Source organism: Centruroides sculpturatus, unplaced genomic scaffold (genome assembly GCF_000671375.1).
Source record: "Centruroides sculpturatus isolate CEXI.00-Female unplaced genomic scaffold, Cexi_2.0 scaffold13, whole genome shotgun sequence".
Lineage (NCBI taxonomy): Eukaryota > Metazoa > Arthropoda > Arachnida > Scorpiones > Buthidae > Centruroides > Centruroides sculpturatus.
The window spans coordinates 997159-1023957 of NW_019384405.1; the positions used below are offsets into that span (position 1 = coordinate 997159).

The 26799-nt window shown below is 30.3% G+C and overlaps 1 protein-coding gene across 3 annotated transcripts in view; it reads left to right on the forward strand.

Annotated features, from left to right (window-relative positions):
* Nucleotides 1–328: 328 nt before the first annotated feature.
* The window catches only part of LOC111618823 (Niemann-Pick C1 protein-like), a 74477-nt gene continuing 48006 nt past the window's right edge, over nucleotides 329–26799 (forward strand). The window contains exons 1-5 of one of the 3 annotated variants that reach the window (XM_023360407.1): nucleotides 329–418; nucleotides 18268–18358; nucleotides 21241–21391; nucleotides 23438–23598; nucleotides 26256–26751. In XM_023360407.1, the coding sequence (XP_023216175.1) occupies nucleotides 18284–18358; nucleotides 21241–21391; nucleotides 23438–23598; nucleotides 26256–26751 (883 nt within the window). In that variant the 5' untranslated portion in view covers nucleotides 329–418; nucleotides 18268–18283. Of the gene's footprint in view, nucleotides 419–2027; nucleotides 2117–4963; nucleotides 5115–18267; nucleotides 18359–21240; nucleotides 21392–23437; nucleotides 23599–26255; nucleotides 26752–26799 lie in introns of those variants that run through there. The other 2 variants (XM_023360408.1, XM_023360406.1) reach the window with 2 other exon arrangements.

A 26799-nucleotide genomic window follows, 5' to 3' on the forward strand; every position in this document is an offset into this window, starting at 1 on the left:
AAATAATCTTAAATACGCGGATAATTTACAGATAAAATTATCGTGTTTTGAAAACACCGAATGATTTAATACAATATTTATCTTTTCTTATCGGGAATTCCGATAATTTCTTCATCTGGAATTCTGATAAGTCGTTCCGATTTCTATCATTGCCAAATAGAGAAGTGGTATAAGTGGTTATTTTCGTGACGCCATTTACTTTCGGGTTTCGAGTATCCGCTTCCTCGACTCGGAATATAATTCGGGCGTCGACCTCCAGGACGGGAATCGCAAATGTTTCGGACCGATTCAAAAGAGATGGTGGATGATCAGCCATTGGTGACAATTTATCTTATCAATTTATCTTTTTCCTATGGTGGCGATTCGGTCGGGAACGTTCTTTTGCCCGAAGCAACTGTTCGAAAGGACGTTCCCTGCGGTGAGCTTTTCTTCTTTTTCTTCCCTCCTCGTCGCTAGTTTCCGCAATGTCGCGCCATTAATGTTCTCATTTAAAACTGAAATTTTTCGTTCTTTTATTTGCAATGACCGTACATTCGACCCATTTTCTGTCCTTGGTTATGACATTGTAAGCCCGAACAAATTCACAATGAGTATGAGAATAAAGCTCTCAGAGCAGAGATTCAATAATGAAAATTCATCCACACTGCCGACCCCATTGCGGGTCGGACTTGTCCGTATATTGTTTTGTGTTGGTGACTCGCTCCGACGCATCATACGTCCATCTCGCTCGCTTTGGATACACTCGAAGCAAAGTAGTTACATGCTTTGTGTAAATATCTTTTAAAATTAACGCGATTCACTTGCAATTGTTGCTACTTCAAGAGGCGGATTTAACGGCGGGAACACCGGGCTCGCACCCTGAGCCCCGACTTCTGAAGGGTCCTGCGAAACCCCAACTTTACATTTTTTTCTAATGACACCAAGTATGGTTTCATATGTGCAATTTTAATTACGTACAACTTTACAACATACGATATGCAGTTATAAGAAGAGATTCCATGTTTGCCACTAATATTCATAAATTATTTGACGTATCGAAGTTAAATGGAATTTACGTTCTGATTCCCCGTTCACGAAATACATTTAATTTCTTTTTAAATTAGGTAATTTATTCGTCATCTTATTTTTTTGTTTTGTCGCGTGACTAACTGTCTTTTTTTAGCTTATCGATTTTAAGGAAGTGATCAAATATTTTGCTACTTAAAAATTGACCTTCGGAGTAAAGTAATATCGCTCTTTCTAACTTGCAATCTATCTGATAACAACGGATCAAAGATCGATGATCGATAGGTAGCATTACAATTAAATTTGATTGTGATTGGTTTTTTAATCGTATTACTCGTTTCATTGTTATTCGAGAGAAAATGCCCATAAAGGCTTGTTTTTCCAGATACTTAACCCGGTCTGATCATTTTCTGAAAATGTCAGGTCAAGTGGCACCCGACCATTTTAACTGCAACCCTCAAATATACACGTAACCATGGAATGTTTGCGGAACTTCAGCACTTCACTCATACCAAAACAATAGCTTTTACTATTTTAAAACAATACTCTGCAATTTGTTTTCACTCACGGCACAGCTAGACACTTCCCAGAAAACAAATAAAAGTACACAAAAAAATACCGATTTACTTGTGTTCATATAAAATTAGTTTATAATCGATTTTTCTGCACTGTGGGCACTAACTTCGCTCCTAGCCAACCGGTGTTTTTCTATGTTAGTAACACCAAATAAGGGACAGTTTCCCATAAACGTCATCCATTCTGCAGTGTACCATTGCTGTAACCAAATAAATCAAACCAAGCCAAACTTTATTCTAATGAAAATCAATTATTTTCCACATTTAATATAATAGAAAAAACACAAAGTTTTTTCTGTTAAACAAACAAAAGTGAAAGTCGAGGTATAATTTACACTATTTGATATGAAAGTAAACTGACGTCATATTCCATAGACCATGTTGTCACATGAAGATAAAAGTAAAAAAATATGCTGTATAATCATACGAGTGAGGTTAATCGATAACTAAACATCCAATTTACGTTGGTCTTCAATAGAAATTGAACTGGTCTTGTATTTTGTGAGCTGTGTGCCACTTAGATGTTCGGGCATTTGGTAAGGATCTGGGATTAATTAATGCTAAAAAAATTAATTTTATCTAAACCTAATGATAGAAAATAATATAGTGGGTGGTAGGGATCACAACTATCAATAACACTCGTCGGATACAATGCAGTTTATGTAAACACAATGCCACATTGTATTTACTGAATGCCATTCAGTAAATTTGTATGGGATAATAACATTTTACTTGATTTATCTTTACTGAAGATTATGCGTGGATTTTCAATTGTATACAGTTCGAGGATATTTATAAAAGAATATAGTTAAAAAAGGCTGTTTATGGAAAATAAGGAAGAGATTAGCATTAGCATACGCCATATTGAATCATTCAAAATTCGTGCCAGTCATATATTAACAGTAAGAGCGCTATGTTTACAGTAATATGTTTACAAGTTGTGTTATACAGCGTGTTTGATTACGTTCAGTATTAATTAGTTGTTTATTTAATACAATTTCTTTATTACGAAAGGTTACATTTCATAGTTAGGTAAGACTGTATAAAAATAATAACATTATATGTATCTAAACGTTAAATATTTAAATATTATAGTCGCTTAAGGTATGTCAAAAATGTTTTATTTATGCTTTATTAAATAAAGCATTTTTTTTTTTCAAATTGTAACCCAATTGTTATCGGTGTAAAGAATTAGAATACGTAATATTTCTGTATTTAATACAGTAACGACACGATGAGACGTGTTTTTACGGTATTTAAACAGCAGTTTGAGTTCGTATATTTAAATATTTTCTCTATCTTTTCTGTGAATCTACAGCAATTCGAAGGTTTACTACACGCTAGATTTCTCGAAACAGAACCTACAATAAATAAATCGATGACAAAATTTAATATTACGTGTTTATCAATTGCATTACTAATGCTTCAACGGCTATCTTGTTACGCATTGCAGTCTTCATATTCTAGTAATAAATAATAAGAAAGGGGAAAAAAACATGTTTTCATATTATTTTACTGCAAGTTTGATTTATAGTTTTAGCACGAAATTTGCGATTGCGACTGAAATTTATCTTAGTCATTATGTGTTTTGTAAAGTAATTTACCTGACATTTAAGTTAATCAAATTATAAAATTATGATAAAAATTCTTTCGAAAGGTTACAAATCATTGTTTTCTTCTTTTAGTGAAATTATAAACCATTTTTTTTTTTTTTTTAAATTGAGAAATCGTACAATAAATTTCAAATTTTTCGCTGGATTTATCAAGTTTATAGTAAATAAACCAACATTGCTCGGTACTGAATATTTTTCTGTTTTCAACAGGTTTTATTGTACAATACAGTCGACCCCCCATAACACTGTTGATAATTCCGTTTTATATGAATTTTGTGTTGTACGAGTCATTTAGATTTTACAAATACGTGTGCCGGGCTGTGAACGGCTCACGTATTTGTAAAATCTAAGTGACTCGTACAACACGGAATTCATATAAAACGGAATTATGAACAGTGCTATAGAGGGTCGACTGTATTTTCTATTATCACTGTATGAAATGCCATAAATATCCGACATCTTTGCCAGCTTGCATTTGTATTTATATATGTATATGTACAAATACAGTAGACCTTTCAATTTATTGAATGGAGTATTGAGTATGTCAGTTAGTATTTTGCCTGCCATCGAAGTTTAAAACAAATGCACCATAACTAAACATGATTTTTTTTGCAAATACGTAGAACTCGGCAAGGCCAATGTCGTGAAGATGCCGTGACCATATTCGAGTTCAAAGTTCGCCACGATTGTCGCTTCACAGCAACCGAGTTTCCGATTTATATAGATCCTTACAATGTTTTATTTTGATCGTTACGATGAACATTTAACATGCACGTTCTACGACCGCACATGTGGGTATTTTAAATGTTTCTTAACGTTTTTCCCTGACTTTGAGGGTTTTAAACTGCTTTAGACAGAACGTTATGATACTATGCTATTATTTAATTTAAATGGTATTTCCAGGAATCTACGGTGCGACTACGCGTGCGAGCGAGCGAGAAGAGGTGATGACGTTTCACGCTCTTTTTTTTTTTTTTTCTCGCGAGAAATTGGCCTTGAGATGATGACGTCACACGTTGGCGTTGAAGCTACTCGGTTTCATTTTGACATTAAAATGTTTTGATTCGCGTGATCAGTGAAGATGTGTGTCTCATATTTCCTGGTGTATTAATTAATTTTCCATCTTGTTCACCAAAAGAAGCCATTTTCTACTACTCTGCCTCAGTAGTCATCGTTTGAGGCGAGCCAGAAATTCGCTCTCGCCAACGAGATTTCTCGCTTCTCGCTCGTTCGTGGTTTTCCTTTGCGATATCGCTTACTCGCTACTAAAATCGAACTGTATAATAATTGCCTCCTTCCTCAATTTATCGTACAGAACGTACGGATATTCCACGGTTCGTTTTACGACGGTTCGACAGAAACCAATATGTTTACACGAGTAATTTATTTCGAAATACTATAAAAATACATAATATAATATTTTTTTACAATCCTGTAACTTGTTTTGTATTTAAAAAAATTAATAATAATAATAATAATAGAGAACTGGTTTATATGAGATCAAATATCTCTAATCCATTTAAAATTCCCTCGAGGAATGCATTTACATGGCGAGAAATAAAAAGATTTATATTGTAAAATTCGATTAATTTCATAAATTATTTATATTTTTTTAATTATTTTTTATTTTTTTATAAAAAGAGGAACTAAAAATTCGAATTCGGTCTCTTTTCTCGAGTTTAATTAATTAAGAAACTACGTAAGTAGTGACGTATTTCAAATAAGCTTTAGCAACGCCTTTTTCGGCACACAGCCAACTTCTCTGTGACGTCACGTCCGGTTCGCGACGACACAGGGGTTGACTATGATTTAAAGCTGATCTCGTATGCATTTTGTAAATAAGAGTAATGTGTTTTCGCGTGATTGTTCACTAATTTTAATGAGTTTTATTATCTTTACTACGTTTGATCTCATGCTTTAGGTGAGTCCTTTTCATTGTTAATACGACGTAGTGTTATAAGATTTAATGTATATTATCTCACTACTGTATAACGAAGCGATTCGGTTAATTTATATAATTAAATAAGAAGAAAACTGCCTTTTTGTACATATTTAAAAACTGTATAAAGTACATAACGTGAAAGGAAATTGTTTTTTTCCCCTTTAAAAGGCGTACGAAAAGACATTATCGGAGCTCTCCGCCATATTTGTTGGCGCCTCGCATTTAAGTTTAATGTGTTTTACTAGAGAATATAGAACTCCGGTATTTTAATACTGGAACTATACGCTTAAAAACAATTGGTAAAAGTTTATAATCCATTAAATCACGCGATTTTTCTTATTTTTGTTTTCTTTTTAATTTGCAAGTTCCGTTTTTTCGACTGGTGTACGTCCGCAGAAAACTTTTTAGGGGAAAAGCTTGAAGAAATATATTTAGAGGAATTAAATGCAAAAAAAATAGATATTAGTAAATTGCGTGCAATGTTTGTTTTATTATTGTTATTATGGAAATGGAATGTTTTCAATTAGCCATGCCAAATCGAAAAATGCTCTGATACAATATGGCGAGGGACACTGGTGCCATCATCTTGATAACTTAAATTGCAATGTTTACAAGTCGACCCCCCTATAACACTGTTGATTATTCTGTTTTATATGAATTCCATGTTGTACGAGTCACTTAATTTTACAAATATGTGAACCGTTCACAGCCAACACATGTATTTCTAAAATCTAAGTGACTCGTACAACATGGAATTCATATAAAATGGAATAATCAAAAGTGTTATAGGGGGATCGACTGGTATACTGTTTCCTTATCATTAAATTTGTTTTGATCTTATTCGTATCATCATTATCGGCATAATTCGTACGCATGCAAAGTTAAGATAACATATATATACGCATGTTATGGATTATTAAAATAGTAATAAACAGTTAGATATTCATATTTATACTTTTCCTATACTGATATGTCAACAGAGATTTTTGCACATTGATCTGATCCAAATGTAAAATTGTATGAACATTAAAGTTCTAATAAAATATTTCTTATGAAGGTTCTGTATGGATTATCGCTAGCATTGTGTCTGTTATTTTGACGGTTATGGAATTACTGAGATTTTTTTTTCTCTTGTGGATTGTTACTGTCTGTCACCATGAAATTGTGTGAATGGTTGCACACTTAAGTCTATTGTCAATGTGTACTGATGCCAAATTTCTATTTTGGTACAATAAAACTCATGTTAAATCTTATTTAGATTTTTTTTATTTTTTGCTTAGTGGTATTAGTGAATATTAAAACTTTTTATTTTGCTTGTTTTTCTTCAAGAAATTGACAGTGAACTTCCCAAACTTTATTAGCTGTTAACTATTTCTGTGATAAACTTTATTTATTTATTTATAGTTCTTAGTGACTTGCAAAAAAACTTACTGTTTAGGGTTAAATGTCTTAAGGATTAAGAGCATACAATGTTTATTAGCTGAAGTAATAAATAGCATCTTTAATAATTCTGTTGAAACTTCAACTTTATTTTTGAGTTAGTAACATTACCTAGAAGGACCTAATTAAAAATACTGACATTTTTGCAAACATCACTTTCCATATTTATTAATCTTTTGGAAAATGTATAATGTCATCTAGATGAAACATAGTTATTGTAATTTTCTTTTTGTTTGGCACTCAAACACAAAATTTAAAAAGTTTCGGAGTGTAAAGAACAAGTTTAATATTGAAACGGTGATTTTCATCAATAAAGGATAACGCATATGGCTCAACAGCAGGATATCATATATGCTGAATAGGTACAAGGAAACTGCATTTCTTTTATATATGCGTAAGCCTTCAAGCCTGTAGGAAATTTAATGTTGACTGATGAGGGGCAGTGTGAGCCTGAAACGTGTAGTAATACTCGTATCAACTGAATAAAGATGACAAAACGCAAAGTGTTTAAATAGTAGCATAAATTTTGTGTTTGAGCACCAAAGAAAATTTAAAAACACAGTTTCAGAGTGTAAAGAATAGTTATTGTAATGTTACTATCCATAACTAGTCTAATGTTTGTTATTATTGTGAATATTACACAATTAAAAATAAATTTAAACAAGCAATTACTTTTTCTGGTATTTTTGAAACCGTGCTAGTAATTTATTTCAATTCAAACACAAATTATTTATCGTATTTTTACAGACACTTGGCAAATCACGGAATTAAATTTTATTTAGTCAACTGAATAAAATTTAATTCTGTGATTTGCTAAGTGTCTGTATAAATACTATAAATAATTTGTGTTTGAATTGAAGCAATTACTTATCGTGATGTCATCACAATGCCGAGTTGAAATTTTTAATCATATTTTAGTTCAAATATGAGCTTTCAATATATATAAATCAATACCAAATATCTAACTTTTGAATTAAAATCAGGTTACTTCCAGTCCAGCCAGAAGTTCTTAAGAGGTCTGAGGCTTGATTAACTATATACACTTTCCATATCTGGTCTTTATTATCATCTATCTAACTTTGTTCTTGAGATTAACAAAGGACAGATGGATGACAGTGGGAATTTATTGGTCTGCAATTTGAAAATTGCAGCTCAAATATGGTATGTGCCAAGAATTACTTTTGCCATATCACTTTGGATATGCATACCATAAGTTTTCCATCCTTTTTCTAATACTTTCTTGATTACATACCTAAGAGAATATTTATAATTCATACTATTATAAATTTTCTATTATTATATGGATTGTTATATTTAAATGCTATATTTTTTGTTGTTGTTAACCTTCTTGGTATGCTATTATATACTGTATTTCAAATCATATTTCCAGGAAATTAATTTTATGATGCTGAATGTGTAAGAAAGATACATAGTAATGTGGTGATAAAACTTTTGAGACAGAGAATCTGGAAAAGGCTTGCTTAGTGAATTTACCAGGAACTATTTGGATGGATCATAAGTAATATTCTAAATACTTTAAGCTGTAAATCATGCCATCCAAAAATAATTAATATTACCTTGTAAATTTGAATTAGGTTGATATAACTGTATACAGTAATAGAATTATAATATATTATCATTTTAGTAATAAAGTTTTAAATAGCTATACACGTCAAATAATAATAGAAAATGATAACATGTACCACTGTCTGTTGGCATTACGTAAAAATAATTTATTTTGCAAGTACTTTCGACAGTATATAACTGTCATCTTCAGGCAGAATCATTCATAGAGAACAAAACATTTGAATTCAAAGAAAAAGAACATCAACTAATGTTTTTTCAAATTGCTTGTCCCATATGCGCATGGAAAATTTAAATTACACATATACAATCTACAAAATTATACAATAATACAAAAATATATACTGTCGAAAGTACTTGCAAAATAAATTTTTATGTAACACCAACGTAGTGGTATACGCTATCTTTTTCAACATATCATTTTTATTTTTAATTAACAACAGAATTATAATAATCATATTAAACATACAGTTCTAAACTTTCTCACTATTTTATTTATTTTATTCTAATATCAACAAAATAAAATCATTTAATTTATATAAATACAAATAGTAAACTTCATATTCTGTGGAAATTGTTAATATCATATCTATCTACAATAATACAATTCAATCTATGTGAATTGTAAGTTTTCCTCTGAATAATCTTTAACAACAGACTGTGTATATATAAAATTTAGAATTTTTTTTCTAACATAGCATTATTAGCTACAACAAAATAACTAATGTTTTCATTCAGAAAAAATTTACATACAAAAATATACTTTTTTCAATAATAAATCTAAATTGTATCCTGAAGTTTGTCAAACTTTTGTTTCATAATTGATTAATTAAGGTGCTAAGTTAACATTTCTGATTTTATGATCATTGTGTAACATTAGGTGTTACTTGGTATGCTATTACTCAGTTTATCTAATGCAATTTTGAATATTTAATTAGATATTTACATATTAGGACTACACATAATTACACTACAGTAGAACCCCTGTAATCCATTACCTTTGGGACTGGGGGTATGGTCAAAACGCAAAAAAGGTCGGATTATCAGAAAAAAGTAAAATAAACAATCTTCCCTTTGTCCAGTCTTTGTAGCACTGCTAATTTTTCATTTAATGAAAGAGTAACATGTTTACGTTTCACTCCTGACATGTGGAAAACACACACAAAACTGTATACGTACACACAATGTAAAACATATACTGTAACGAACACAGAAGAATGCCACTGACGGTAAGTCACTGACGAGTCGGGACAAGTTTCTCGACTCCGACCACAGTTGGATTAACTGGAGTGACGGACTAGCCGAGGGCGGACTAGAGGGGCTCTACTGTATTTCTAAATTGATATGTTTGATCTGAAGATCAAGATTTCATGACGCATCAATTTCCTTTCCTTTTATGATCCATACCGTAACTAATTTTAAATGTTAGGCAAATTATTGTGCATTTCAAAATAACAATAGCATTTTTTTTGTTTACTGTCTAATGTATTTATTGGAAGGAACTAACAGTCTTCCTTCGCAGAGACGACCTTTTATTGTAGGCTAAGACACTGCTACAATATGCAAAATAGTTAAAAATGTTCAATGATGATAAACCATAAAATCTTGTAAAAACTGTATACTTAATTTTAAAATGGCAGACAGCATATTTACAATATGTATAAAATACAGAAGATACAAAAATGTCTTCATAGGAAGATTGTTTCATACTTCTTCCTTGTGTTGGAAAGGGCAGAAGTGAAGACGTTTTTGTATTTTATATATATTGTAAATATTCCTTCTGCCATTTTTAAATAAAATATATATTTATCTTTTGAATATTTCTTAATTTTTGTACTCTTAAGTGAAGCATTTGTCCAAACACAATAATATTTTTTCCTTGTATGGTACTTTTATGTATTAGCATTATTTTATAGGCATTGTAATCAAAATTTCATTTTATCTTACTGATAATATTGTTAATAAGATTTTTTTTAACTTGAAATATTGTACTGTATTCCAAGTGAATAGACTGAGAAAATTTATATATAATGTTTTTAAAGTTCTGTACATGACTAGTTTTATAATAGTGTTATAAATATGAAGCAAAAATGTGTCCCTGATAAGCAAAAATTATTTGCAAAAAAATAATGAAATTTTAAATCATTATAAAATTAATCTTGTTCTCTGCATTGTTTCATTTTTTATTCAATTTGTCCTCATACATTTATTTAATTAAATTATATTACAAGGTGATATCTGATAAGAAAACCTTTTTATATAGGTTATAATAGATCCCTGTACTATTTAGCAAATGTGAAAATGTGAGAAAACATATGCATGCTATAGGAAAAACTGAAGCAGATATTTAAGACTAATGTAGATTTTGATTACTTGATTTAGATTCTATAACAAATGTTGTTTTTTGTTTATAGAATTCAGTACAAAATTCTATATAGTTGTGTTTTATGTGAAGGATTTGAACATGGATAAGATGTCCGAAAGCATTTAGTGTGTTTGTATGACTTTTTATTCATTGAGCAGCAAAGAATACTATAGTTTTATTAGCAATATGAAGCGTAACTTTGAGTGCTCTTGGTACATTCTTTCTTGTTTGCCATCTTCATATTACGTAATTCCAAGTATTTCTAGGACTAAAATGTCAATATATAATACAAAATCTATATAAATTCGGTTTGATTTGCAAGGGCTTGTTTAAGAAGGATAATTTTTCTGGTAAATCAGTTATATCATAAAAATATGAATAATTTCATAAATATTTGTCAAAAACTATACATTAATGAAAAAATTAAATAACAACTGACTTTTAGACAGCTGGTATTTGAATAAAATACAAAAAATTTAATCTTTTTGTCACCAGTCAGTATAATTTGATCAATATAATTTTAATTAGTATAGTGGGTCTCTTTGACACGTTATGTTATTTTTAGTAATAATAAAAAAAACAAGAGAGATATGAATCACTATGGATCTAAGTTTTCTCTAGGCCCAGAGAAAATCCTCAGCTCCTTTTCTCCACGGCCCTGATAATGCATAAATAGTTGCAATTGCACATTTGTCTCGCAACAGAATTAGACCTAAAAAAGAATTTGTAACCTGCAGATCACGGAATTTCTGGGAAGAAGCTGTAAACACTGTTGCATTCTTTGATATTTCATAGAATATTTGATATTTTTTTCACATATTTGATATTTGTGAAATGGGGAAAAATGAAGGTTGGTTTAACTTCATCCTTCATTTTCACATTTCCAAGAAACCATAAACGAGCAATGATGCAAACAATGATTAATAACAAGATAAAAGTACTCATTAACATGTGAGGCAGCATCCTAAATAGAAAATATACTGCATGATAAACACTGTATAATTTACTCAAATGTAAGATTCAGATTTTTCCGATTTTAATATCTCCAAAGACAGGTGCGTCTTAGATTTGATATAATAATAATTTATGATGCACAGAACTAGGAGATGTTAATTATATTTTTCTGTCACTAATTCCATTGCATCAATTTAATGATACCATTAAACCATTATTAAATATTTAAGATGCCAAATTAGCTCAATCTCATTAAACTTTACAATAAAGTCGTGAGTATTTGGATGAAAATTCCACAAAAAAAAAAAATTGTACGGCACACTTCTTACTGTATTTTCATTATTTTATGGGAAGAAATGTTGCAATTATTACAAGGATTGATACTATTAATTTTGGTGGTTAAAGGTCAGAGGTGGAGATTTTATTGTTACTAGCATTTGCAATTTTTTTCTGAAACTCATCTCTACTCTCAAATCCAAGCTTTTGCCATTTAATATTAATTTATAATATGAAATTTTATTTAAACTTTTTATTTTGCAAAGTGTTGCTGAATAACCAGATGTTATCTCACTTTACATATATTAAATGTATGTGTGTGTGTGCATGTGTTAATGTTGGGGTGGTGAATAATCACAGTTTGTATTTATTAATTGTTAAATAACTCCAAATTGACGACATATCTATTTTAACAGCAATTAATTAAAAGGGCCCTCCCTCCACTTTATGACTAATATAAATTTTTCTATTATGACTGCTGGAAAGACATTATTTTTACTTCCCCGTCTTTTATATATAACAGAGGGAAAGTATGGCGATCAGTGAAAAAAAAATGACCCTTGAAGATTTTTTGCGTTTTTATACTCGGAGATCTTGAATAAAAAACTTCGAGAAATGCAAGAAAATTCGGGTTTTTTTTTTTTACCCGCTTCAAAGCTTAATTCTTGTGCTTTTACTTTGTTTTTTTTTTTCTTTTTTGGCCGAAAAATTTCTGAAATTATGGCAGGGAAGTTTGTTTGTTTATTAGGGGAATTGATGCTATTAAATTTTGATGGTTAATTAAGGGTCGAGAGGGTGGGGAGATACACACGACCCTCATTATCTTCAGTAGGGTCGGACGTAATGATGATTTTACGCGTTATTAGCGAGGTTTGCGGCCGAAGTTTTCATCTGTCAAACGTGAACGTCGAACGTCGAGCGCTGCTTACAGGATAGCGGCGCTCGACGTTCGACGTTGACGTTTGACAGATGAAAACTTCGGCCGCAACCTCTCTATTAGCACTTACAAATTTTTTATAAAACCCATCCCTATCCTCAAAATTAAACTTTTTTGCCATTTTATAATAATATAAATTAAAAAAAAAATGGCTACCTCAGTGTTTGTGTAATTAAGATTTGAAGTACTAGAAACTGTAAAACTGATTTTACATTAGAAATTTTTCAAGAACATATTCAATTTATCAGATTAGACTGTAGAAACTAAAGTTCTTTTTAGTTTCCTTACTTTTAAAAAATATTATTAAACATTTTCCTTCCTATTAAATACAGTATGTACTGTGTCATTATTTTGCGATAATTCTTTTGTATTCTGCTAATACTATAAATCATATTTTTGGATGTCACGCAGTAATTTGGTGAAGCAATTTAAGTTTTTTTAAATATTTTTCTTATTGAGAATTATCTGAAATTATTAATTAAAGAAGTCACTGACTTTGCACTTTTTTCCTGGTCGTCGACTTGCAAGTTCTTATGCAGAAATTCCTTGGTGATCTTTTTATTTTTCTCGATTTATTTCTAATCACTATATTTTTTATATTATATATTTCGTAATAAAAAAAAATGATTGGAATTAAAGTAAAATGCAATTTAAAATATTATTCATTCAACTAGTTGAGAATTATAACAGTTAATTAGTTCACGCAGAAGGCTCAAGGACAGTGTATATGTCGAGTTTTACGTAAGCTACACGAATGTATGCTTTTTAATTTCATAAAAAAGCATGTAAAAAAAATTAGGACATAATATTTTGTGCCCGGTTTTGATCCTTTGGCTCCTGTAAAAAGAAAAAAAACACTTAACAACAGTCGCCAGCCTAATTTGCCATCGGCCATTTTTTTTTTGTACGAATTACGTTTTAATTGATCTTGTTAATGAATCGGGGTACCACGAGTAATCCACTCATTAATAAATACGCCTTGTATTTTTAATAAGCATTGCTTCATGATTTGTAAAAAATCATGGTGATTCTAAAAAGTGTAGTCACTTGCTGAGAAGGATACTAACTTATTTTGAAGCAAATCATACCTGTATGATTCAGTAAATCTGTCAATCAAACTGAAAATTAGTAAGTAATGCTGATACAGATATGAGGTGAAACTTAAGTTAAAGATTTAATTTATCTATAAAAATACAGTAGTTGGATCAGAAACTTAACATCGCTACCTTTTATAGAGGGGCATTTAAAGGCAGGAGTAGAGCGGGCATGTGGCCAGGGCAACGAGATGTTGGGGCACCAAAATTTCAAAATTGATACGTGGCCGAACTAGTAAATACATAGAAAATTGCCACATGAGAGGTATGAACAATTATATCACGTGTACTGGTACAGTGACGCGTTATTCTGTGGGGGAAAAAAAGAGCAATTGCCCCACCAGGAGGGAACCCCAGATCAATCTTTTGTGAGAAAATCGTTCCCCCGAAGAAAAATGAATGAAGTCAACACTACACTAGGCCCTCTAATTCAAATTTACTTGGGACCCACGAAGATATAACTCGCTAATTTAATATGCATTATATTAATAGTGTTTATAATTTCTAACAAACTAATGAAAGGCTTATTCAGAAGGCGCCATATTTAAGTTTTCTCCCGGTACCAAAATACTCTAGCCACTTGCTCCGGTCTCATAAATAAATCATTTGAAGGCAATGATGATAAGTTTATTAAAGAGTAATTCAGTTTGATATCGAAGAACGACCGAAGAAAATTAACCGGGAAAGCGTTTTGCTTTTTCACTCATCCAGTTTTTCAAGTGAATCACGCGATGATCTCAAAAATGATAATACAATTGATATATATATATAATTTTTTTTTTAGACCGGAAATATGAATGTTCACGTGGGTGCAAAAGTAAACATGGCAGACCCTCGAAACGGAAATGATCTGAATCATCGTAAATCGAAATCTGATTTGGCATATCTTTTGGTGTCGTCAGTTTTAACTCTCACACTAATATGGCAAAAAATGAAATTGTATTGTCATAGTAGAACATTTATACCGATCGTAAATGCGAAGATTTTAAAGCGTGGGTTAGGAAAACCGAGCCGATTGTATTTAATTTAAAAAAAAAAGTAATAGTAACATGCCCAAGCTTTAAATTTGAATGTGTTTATATAGAATATTAATTAAATTCGCTTCGTTAAAAAACAAATTATGATAAAAGTATCTTTTATCGTTTATTTGCTTCCGATCTGTGTCATACTTATGGGGGGTGGTTTGGGTGTTTTTGGATCCCCAGAGGCTTTAGGAATAAAATTTAAACTGAAAAAAGCACAAACAACAAATCTAAAATCAATATCGATTAATTATCTCATTTCTTATTATAATATTAAAAAAACAACTGAATCCTCTTGTATCAATCGTTTTCTTATACAACGTAACTCTGGATTGTTACGAAAGAAGTTCGTCGAGTTTGTTCTATAATTTTCCTTCTAGATCAGTGGCAAAATCGGGATTTAATTTCGAGGGGAACCGAGTTGAATGGATAAAAATATTTTTAATGCGAATTCAAATGCTTGTTTTCCTTTTTCTTTGAGGGTGCCATGGATCCTCGGCTTCCCTCTGGGTGCGCCGAGGATCCTTGGATGTTCTAGATATGCATACAGCATTCTAGAACATCTGTCTGGAGGGTAGATAAGGGACACTTAATTTTTCTTCCGTCTGACTGTACTTTTTAGATCATACTCCCAGATCACCCCAGAGCGAAATTTTAGTTACGCCATTTCTTCCGGTATTTTTCATGCGCTAATTTCCACAATGTTTCGTCATTTTTCTCATTTCAACAAAAATTTAGTATATTTATAGTAATTACTTAAGACATCACGTCATATGAGTAAATAATTATGACGTATTTTGTGTCGTAAATTCTTCGCGTGTTAACCGAATGTGGCAAGGTCATGAGTAGTAGTAGGTTGTGACCTACCTTTTTAGTGCGGTAAACATCGCCCGATATTTCGTTTATTTCGTATTGATTGTATTGAAATCTTAATATACTACATTTTGCACTTATTGAGAATATATAAAGGGTTCTAAAACAAAATTTGCTGCTGATATTCATTGATGGGAGAGCGTATAGAATTGTTTTTCTGAACAACTGTTCTTACTACATACTATGGGTACTTTTCGATGCTGTCTGCTGGTACGGGGTACCGACACGTACCAGTTGAAAAATAGCTCTTGTATTGCGTCCCCCATTTATCAGCTGTTAGAAAAACATAAAGTGAACTGTCTTATTTTCTAAGGTTTAATATATTTAAAATAATAACATATTAGAAAATATTCCAGGGCATTCAATTACTTGATTTATTTAAAGTTTTAGTTAATGATTTTAAGTCGACGACGAGTGACATTTGATTTTTCTGGCTCCGGATAAGTTTTTTGAATTGCTTCTTTTGAGGCTTTTAATCCTTATCTTATTCCAAAAATGGAGTGTTGTAAAACTGGTTTTTTAGTGTGGCTTTGTTCTTTCTTGTTAAATTATATAATGTATGTATTTCCTGATGAAGGTCAATAAAAAAAAAGGATCACAAATTATGCAGTAAACATTTTACTGCATAATTTATGGTTTAGTGTTGTTTTTCTTTAAAGTTTTTTGGTTCTGCTGTTTGATTCTTTGAAAATCCTTAAATCTATTTAATCTTTTTATCATATTAAATGGTAATATGTCAATGTAGAAACACCCCCGAGATCTGTAAGAAAATCTAAAATGATTAATGATTTATTTGGTTTGACTTTGAAATAGATTGACTTTACACCCAACTTTAAGTAGTATTCATTTAAACAAAATAGACCGGGGTTTCTTTCTATATTAGAAACCTAATAATAACTAACTTAGTCAAAAAAGTATTTTTATTATTATACAAGTTATATGCTAATTAAAGAAATTAAACATTTAATTTACTATTCATCATCTAAGTTTTGATTAAAGAATATTGATTTTTAGTTTTGGAATGGCTTTTGAAACATAATTTCAGCTTTATCATTGTCGTAATGATGACGCTAAAGCTAAAATTATCAAGTTATCATTTACTGCTATTTATTAGGTACAGTTTTTTTTTGTAAATGTAATTCTTAGTAAAAATAAGCATTGTTTTATGCTAAAAAAAATCTAATGGCATGTATAGTTATCTGCTTTCCTTCTCTGAGAAAGCAGATAGCTACATGTTTGAGGAATTGAAAAAAATAATTAAATTTATTTATTTTTAACCTTAAGATTCCAAATATGAATAATTCTCAATGAAAGAAATATTCTTTCATTGCGGGAGTATTTATCTCTTTATTAGGTGAGGTAGGACACAATGTTGTATTGATTTTGCAGGTGTATTTTTACCACTACAACTAGCAGAATCAACAGATGTGCATCTGCTGTTTCTGTAGATTTATAGATGCAAATATGATGACAAATGTATGCTACAGATAACAATTTCTGTCAAATTTCATTTTTTGACTTATCATAATGACGATCTACATGCAGAAGATATTTTTATTGTTAGCTCTGAAGCATGTTGAAATTAAAATTTTAACATAATAAGGAAATACAAAATATACTCTAATAAAACAGGGACAGTATAGTTTTAAGTAGATTTAAGAAACAAGTTTTGATATGTTAATCTCATGATTCTGACTGAAAAACTCCATGAAACATCGAATATTTATTGGGATAGATTGACCTATTGAGAGAGGAAGAAAATTCTGTAGGGGTTAGTGTGTTATTCTCTGTTTCAGATAACTTGTTGACATATCGGCAATGGAAACAAAATTATACAGAATCTGTTTAAAATATACATTAAATTAAATTATTATACAAAATACAAATTTGTATTACATAAATAGTACTGTAAGCGGATGTTTTTTCTAGACTTCGTATTCTAGGTCAGTGGTAGCCAACTTTTGTGTACATAAGATCTACTTTTTATCTTAAAAATGTGTTGCAATCAACTTGTTGTCATACATAGTCTCGGTGGCGAGGGGGAGGTGTGAAAAACATACTATGTTTAGATAGGTAAGAAGAGCCACAATTTAATTAAAACATAAAGAAAAGGTACTTACATTTTAAACAGAAGAAAAATTGAAACTCAACGTTGTCACTTTTGGGGATCATTAACTTCACACTTCCTCTCTCTACTGTGTCCCAACCTACCCTCTCTGTCCCTCTTCCTGCCTTTTGTTTTTCTCGGTTTTACGACCCTTTGTCTACATTTCTTATTCCCCTTTTACAACTGTACGCAAATGGATTGCACATTGACCAACAAAACCACATCTGAGGGAGGATGCGGAGGTCCAATATCACTACAGTTGCATTTGCACATTACGTTCACATGTTGCGTTTGGTTACAAGTGTAATTCAAGACATCGCAAGCGATCGACCAAAATTGGCTTCACAATCGACTTGTTGGCCACCCCTGTTCTAGGTGGTCTAGACTGAATTTTTCAAAAATTGTTTCAAATTGTTTTGCTGTATGTCTTAATTATTATATTAAATTTTGAAAACCCAATTATATATTTTTTTCTTAAAGGTATTAATACAAGAAAATGAAAGATCTGCAGTATTTCAAGCTGAATAAACTTAGCTGTTTTATAATAATTGTAATCATTAATTTATCTTTGGTAAGTAATTTTCTTTGGCTCTTTATAAAATTTTAATTCTTAATTTTGTATTCAGTACAAAAAAAATATTAATATTGGTTTATGTATAAAGCTATATTGGTCTCACCAATATACTGATAAATGTGAAATGTATTGAGTATGTTATCAAAAATTCCAAAATGTCTAAAAGGTTGATCATGTAAGATCTCAATCACGTGTTTAACCTTTCTCCGTATAATATCTTGGTATGTACACGATTGATTTTAAGATCCACTAGTAATTAATACAGAGCAAATTAATGATACACTGCATTAGATGTTTTTGAAAATCAAATGTTTAAGAAAAAGATCACTGTCCAAAATGTGGTAACACTCATAAAATATTTATATAATGATGAATATAAAATATTTAAAATATATTTATGATAACATTGATAAAATATACTTATCAAATGATTCAATTTACATAATACGTCTGTATAGCATGCATTTTTAATATTGTATTATTAAGAAATTGTTTAATTTTCTTTTGAAATATTACTATTTATGTGAGGCTCTGGACAGGTCCGAACCCTCACTAAAATTCGCGTTGAAATAATTGTTTTAGAGAAAAAATATATAGTAGTTAGAAATAGATTTTTATTTTATGAAAACATGACGCTAACTTTTAAACAATAGAAGAATGTAAGTCCGTTGACCATTTCCGGTTGGAGATTGATTAAACTTCGATTTTGACCTCTCCCGTGCCCTTGAAAGGTTTCGAATTGTCATCAGGTGACAATGAGAGACCAATCGGAAAAGGGAATCTGAGAGAAAACGGATAAAACCCCGGAAATTCAAGGACGCGGCGGCTTCTTCTCCCGAAAGTTCCAAGTGACAGATCTGTTATTGTGTGTGTGTCTCGCACCTATCTTCGTCTCCATCTCCTGACCTCGGATCGACATCATTCCATCAACAGAAGTCGACCGCATTGTCCCGGAGTCGTTGAGACGTGATGGAATGGTTCATTTGCAAACAAGAGACATTTCTTCAAAATGGGACTATCTTGGAAAGGAGAGGAAGACCCAGAGGCCGCAGCCGCCGCAGAACTTCCAAGATCGCGGAAATCTTGTAAGCTTCTTTCGTGTTTAATAAACGATTGTGTTGTTTGTAAATGAAGCATCTAGCTCTGACTCAACTGCTTCCACATGTCATTGATTGTTACCGCTCGGCAGTCCAAATGGCAAGGGAGACAATGACGATATATATTGCCTATTATCGTTCATTGAGTTCTTTAAATTTCTCCCCCTCAGTCCCCACATTTAAAGCATATAAAAAGACAGAACTATACTATCAGATCATTTTTCTCATCTGCTTTTGAATAATTTAACTATGATTATATGACTTGTTAATCTGATTTTTCAGATATGATAAATATGCAAATAGAAGAATTTTATATTTTGTTTATAATAATAAAATCCTACAAAACAGAGGAATATATTCACTAGTTAATGGAAAATTTGCTGAAATTCTGATGAATTTAGAGATTTGCTAATTTAAAAAAAGAAAATCAAGAGGGTAGCTTGTGTTGTGTCTTTAGATACGTGGATGATTTAATGATATGAACTTGTTTGTATTGGCGACATCAGTGGGGGAATGCAATAGGTTTTATCTTTCTAGTGAATTAAATTAATGACAAACAAATAAATTTCATAAACAGGAAGATTAAGTGTCTTTGGAATAAAACACAATACTAGTGTTTACTATGCCACAATTATAAAACAAGACACGGTTTCAAAAATCAAATCAACAAATCTACAGAAACTAAAGAAGATTAACATTGAATATGGAACATAGCTTTGATTTATGGAAAGCCAGATGTAGCCCCACTTATATTATGCCTGCTGCATGAAAACTATTTTTTCTATGAGTTTTTTTTGTCATTTAAACACCTCATAGACTTTTTTTAGTTTCTGTAGATTAAAATAAATCATATTAATTGAAATATATTCACTTTCTACTTGATAATCATGCGATATACTGTATTAATTTTTTTGCTAATATCTAACATTAAATATTATTATTATTCTCTAAACTGTTAGATATTTTTAAATCCAAATCTTTAAGTTTAATTTCTTGAATTTATTTTTTAACACTTCAAATATCAAAAGGAATATTGTCGAAAAATAGAATAAAATTTACTGACAGGTTGCTTAATTGATAATGTACAACTGTGATAAAATTGAGGACTGGTATCTGGCATTATAACCTGTAGTATAGAGAGGATATAGTTGATTCTTTCGATTCAATCATTAATATTTCTGATGAGATCATAATAAAATAATTTATAATATGATCAGTTTCTGATTTGTAACTTGTCACCATTACAATTAGGAGATTAGGCAGAAAATTGATCCTGAAATTGAGCATCAAGGAAAACATGCAAGAACTCTTGCCAGTTTTATAGCCACCATTTCTAATAGTGCTAGTCATTTTCAGATGATTAACTTAATTAATTTTAATTTTGTCTATATTTAAAAAGTCAGGGTTTTTTTTTATTAATATAAAAACTATTCTTATATCAAGAAGCTTTTTTATTTTCTCATATTAAATGCTCTTTAAGCTATTTCAGCTCATCAGATGCAGCCTTAAATTCATCCTCAGAATTCTCTATTTTAACCATAATCGGTGTTTCTTAATGTGATTTGTATATACCAATTTTAAGTTTCTTCTCAAATTGCTTTAGATTTTATTTTAGTAAATATAATCGGTTAATTTAAGAGAATGTAAGAGAAAGGAAGGCATTGAATAAATAATACGAATAATATGATGATTAAAGTTAAACTATTTGTAATTGAAAATAAAAGAATTGATTTACATTTTTTCTATAATAGAAAGTATATTAAATATATATTAAATATTTAGGGAGATCAATGTGTTTGGTATGGATCCTGTGGTATTGATGTTAAAACAAACAAATCTGCTGTTTGTAAATATGACGGACCTCCAAAGTTACTACAGAATAAAGAAGAAAGTCTTCAGATTTTATCTAAACTTTGTCCCTATTTTAACCAAAGTAAGTTTTGTTAATAATTGTATATTTTTTGTAGCTGTTATTAATAAAGTTACGTATTAAGTATATTTTTTTTTATTTAAAACTCTAAAATATTTAATATTTTGCTTTGTTGGAAAATTATTTATATTCTAGATATTTTACATATTTTAACTTGAGGCATTATAAGGAATTCAAACAATAAAGTTAAAATATGCAAAATATCTAGAATATAAATAATTTCCCAACAAAGCAAAACCTGCAAACTGATAAAATACAAAATAATCATAAAAGAATATATAGTATAATAATATTAATATTATTTTACTTTGCACAGGGAGCATCTGTCTAAAGTAAATGTTTTCGGTGTTAATTTTTTAGGTAAGTTTTATATGTTTATGATATGAAACTTACCTAAAAAGGAAAACCAAATGTGTTTCCAATATTTATTCAACGGACAAATGCTCCTAACTCAGATATCCAATGGCATTTAATTTATATTGGAAGTCATGTTATCTAGATGCAAAAGATTAACATAATCTCTTAAATACATTAACGTTACAGAATGCCCACAGATAGAATTTTTTTTGATACATCCTTATATAAACAAGGGATTTCATTTAATGGAATTTCATTTCATCTAGCTTGTGTTTGACAAAATTAACACATTAAATAAAATCCCTTGATTTTATAAGGATGTATCAAAAAATTAAATTGTACCAACTACAGTACTGACTCTTCTCAATATCTGAATAAATAAGCTGCAAAAAATTATCAAAAAAATTGAATACAAGGACAGTTCAACTTATTATTAAACATAAATTTTAAACACATAGTTGCAGTTTATTCAACCTAAATTCTTATAAACCAATTTATTTGATCATCTAACAATTAGTAATTTTAAGGGGCCAGTCAATCTTCAAACGGACAAAAGAATTAGGAGACATCAAGATAATTCTTATAACTTTTTTATAAATTTAGCTTTTATTTTGTCCTTATTAGTTAATTGAAAACCCATAATTAATGAGGCATATAACAAAGAGGGCAATACTACAGATTTTAATAGACTTAAATAATTGTATAAATTAGAAAATGTACTGCTTTTCTCAATTGAATAATTTTATTCAGAAAAATCCTAGCTTGTGTTTTCTTGTTTAAATATTGCTTATGAAAAGATCGATTATTGGAGATGACTTCCAGATGTCTATAACTATTTGTAATAACATACATAAGAAATCCATTTAAACAACTATTTATTTCATCTTGTCTTTTTACCTGTACAGAAAGCAATAATCTTCAGATTCAATCATTTTCAATTAAATAGTTAGCCAATATATCAATCATTCTCTGTAAACCAATTACAAAAGTCTGATAAATTACAATATTGTCTTCATAAGCAAGAATTTTAATATTTAAGTCCATGAAAAAGGCATATACCTTTCTATGTTTTCTTTAAGATTTTTCTGTATAACAGTATAAAGACAAAAAGGTTATTTACAGTACTATATCCAGGATGAAAACCCACTTGATTCTCATATAAAATTTTTTTATTATTTAACCAAAAGAGTAATCTCCTACACAATATACTACAGAACAATTTCAAGATATAAGGTGTCATCCAGAGTACTCTGTAATTATTCAGATAATCTCTCTCCCACACTTAGATAGGAGTCAGAACACTTATCTGTCAAACATCAGGAATTGTACCAGATTAAAAAATCCTAAAAAATGCAAAAGATATGGAAGGAAGGAAATTGGAGGTAATCTGAAGAGCACTTGGTGCTCATGCAAGAAAAGCTAACCTTAACAATTTTATTACATTTTATTATTGTTTCAATATCTAATATGTTGATTATTTAGTAGTATAATATTTGAAGTGTTAACAAACAATGTATAAAATTCTGATTCATGATTTTATACACATCACAACACCTTAAGTTGCTGAGAAATTTATTAAGAATGTAACTAACGTTTTTAATAAATTTCTCAGCAACTTAAGGTGTCGTGATGTACTTTACTATTTGCTGAGTAAATTTAGTGGAATCATAATTTTATTTTTAAATATTTCAGATAATGGCTATTTATGCTGTGATGATAAACAAGTAATGAATTTGAATGCCCAGTTACCTATGCTAGGTGCTGTTGTAAAAAGATGTCCCTCTTGTTTTGCAAATTTAGCTGACATGTTTTGTGAAGTGATCTGTTCTGCAAAGCAAAGTGACTTTTTACAGGTATATCATGGGTTTTTTTTACTTTTTTATAAAAGATATGCAAACTTTGATATCAACTTCAACATATCGTGCAATATCAATGTTTATATATATAATAGATACATATTAAGCAAAGTCTGAATTCTAATAATCTGGTTACTTTTATTGCTTGAATTTATCTTTGGATTATAATAAGAATTTGCTAAGTTTTAATATATATTATAGCTAAAGATAATCCAATTAATTTAACTTGATTGTGTGTTTGTGTATGGATAATCCACAGGTTAACTGGAAAAAAGTCAGTTTGAAATTAATTATGGATTATATAGTTTATCTGCTAGTTGTGCAGTGTGAATTACTTTAGTTTAACTCTGCAATTTATTACAGAGTGACTAGAGTTACACTTTTGTTTGGAAAGTGCTCTATTCTGAAGAAAACCTGAAAATGAGACTTAAGTCCCTGAAAATGTTAATCCCAAAGATTTTTCTCATTTCTTAAATATTGAAAAGCTGTTTTATCACAGGATCAATTAGTCAAAAATATTCTTTCAGCATTTAATAATGAAATTTGCAGATTTCTTATAGACTAATAATAATTTTTAAATACTGACAATGATCATCAATCCTTCACTCTATCAGTTAATTCTATTCTACATTTATTATATCATATTTAGATTATTTTTAAAGAAATAAATCTTACTTGATGCAGTTATTGTAAAAAGAATCAATAATTGATTTTTAAATTTTTATCATTAAAATACTTTAAAAGTTTTAATGTTTTATATAAACATTAAATTTATATATAATAAGTCACCAAACAATCGCCTAAATATTGGCGATCATTTGGTGACTTATTGTATACTACTCGGGCTTTGCGATGTTGTTTGTATTTATATATAATAATAATAATAGTAATTATTATTATATATAAATACAAACAACATCGCAAAGCCCGAGTAGTATACAATAAGTCACCAAATGATCGCCAATATTTAGGCGATTGTTTGGTGATTTATCGTACCAAGTTTGTCTGGGTCTTCTTCTCTTTCTCCTTTTTTGTGGATTGTATTCCATTGACATTTTCAGGAGTCTTGTCACTCATTCTTTTCACATGTCCAAACCAAATAAATTATTTCCTCTTTATTTCTTCCAAAACGTCTTCTTCAATCCCATTAGGTCTTTGATTCTCTCATTAGTTATTCTTTCTCTTTTTGAGATTCTGCACAATGCATCCATTTCAACCATTGTTACTTTTTTCTTGTTTTTTCCCAGTCATTCTCCATGCCTTTGCCCTGTATAACAGAATGCTTTTAACCAGGGTTGGCATGATTTTAAAAAAATGTTTTAAAAAACATTTATTAGAACATGTTTTAAAACATAGTCATCAGATTTAAAACATGGTTTTTTTGGAAATAGTAATTGATCTAGTAAAATAGAAAAAGAAAAAAACAAAACAAGACTCAAGAATGTACGGAATGTTTTATTTAATATAAAATATAGCATTTTTAAATGTTTCTTTATGCAATGGCATTTTTAAGATTTGCATGTACAAACACCAAAACAGGATTGACAGCAGTAGCTTCTGCAGCTTGAAGAATTTCTTATTTTCAGAAATGTATAGTACAATGCTTGGTAGTGTTTGTTTTAGTGCTTGAAAACTTTAACAAGCTTTACTGCCTTTTCCTGTCCAAATCAATTTCTAAGTTTTGAATGAACAAGTCCATAGGTAGAGAAAATTCTCTCAATTCCTGCTGAAGAAGCCACTGCTGTGTGCAGCTGTGTAACTAATTTTAAAACAGGTTTATCAATTCTGTCACGTAGTGACTGCCACCATGTAAGATGAGTGATATTAGTTAACACAGACTCTGCAAACATGTGTTGCAGAAATGGGCTAGTTTTTGCCAAGTATTTTAAAACTGAAGTCATAGCATCTGGATAGTAAGCATGGCATAGAGTAAGTGCAGCATCTTTCATACTGTCTGTGAGCTTTGCACTCTGGTATCTTGGTCCAGAAGATTTGCTAAAAGGTGATAGTCTGTGATAGCTATATTAAATCTGTCTTTGGCTGTTTGCATGACTCCAGTGATCCCAAGTTGTTGCAAGTCATTTTGAACACTATAAAAGTAGTAATATCATTAGATGTAAAAAACATGCTTTTGTAGAAAAACTATACGAAAAATTTAAAATAACTAAAANTAGAAGTTTAATTAAATATTTGATTTTGTTATTGACAAACTTTGTCATTATTTAATTCGGTGCACGCTTAAAGTCCAGGCCTGGCACACTAACGCGAATCCGCGTAAAGTACCCGTTAGGGAACGGCTATTTCCGGCACACAGTAGTGTCGATAATCGTTGGAAAGTCGGAAAAATAATATAGTACTTTACAACACTACACAAAAGCCTGGGCACATTACATTTGAATACACATACATTACATTACAGACGGCCACTATATTGATTACATGTCATATTGTTAGGAAATTCCTGAATACAGACACACACACTGACATACTTATTTAATATTTGTTTTGTTTTGGTCACTATGCCTTGACCCTGCTCTGGCATAGTGACCAAAACAGCAACTGGTGTCAACTGAGTATAACTCACAAAATCCAACATGATAATAATAATAGATATTTTTAATACAAATTTATAACCTTTATTATTTTGATTACAGGTTACAAATACTTCACACAATGCTGAGGGAAATATTACTGTGTCAGAATTAGTATGTAATACATCTGAAATATATGCTGAAGGTATTTACAATTCCTGTAAGAGTGTACAATTTGTTCCAGGTTTAAGTGCACTTGTTCTTTTATGTGGAAAATGGGGAGAAAAAGATTGTGATCCATCTCGATTACTTAATTCATTGGGAAATAATGCACAGTCTCCAGTCATAATAGATTTTGATGTGAGAAATGACAGTTCGGAAACAAATCATCTCTTAAATTCAAAAATTATACCTTGTTCTGAGCCTGTTAAGCCAGGAACTGCTCCTTGTTCTTGTGCTGATTGTCCTTGTATACCTCCACCATTACCACCACCTGAAACTGAATGGACTGTTTGGGATTTGCCAGGAATTGCTGTCATTATGATATTTGTTTTTTCAATATTAACTATAACGATCATTACTGTATATATCATTTATATTTGGAAGAGGAAGTCTGAAAGTAAGTAATTTTAATTCTTTTTTTACAAGTCTTGATATGATATATTCA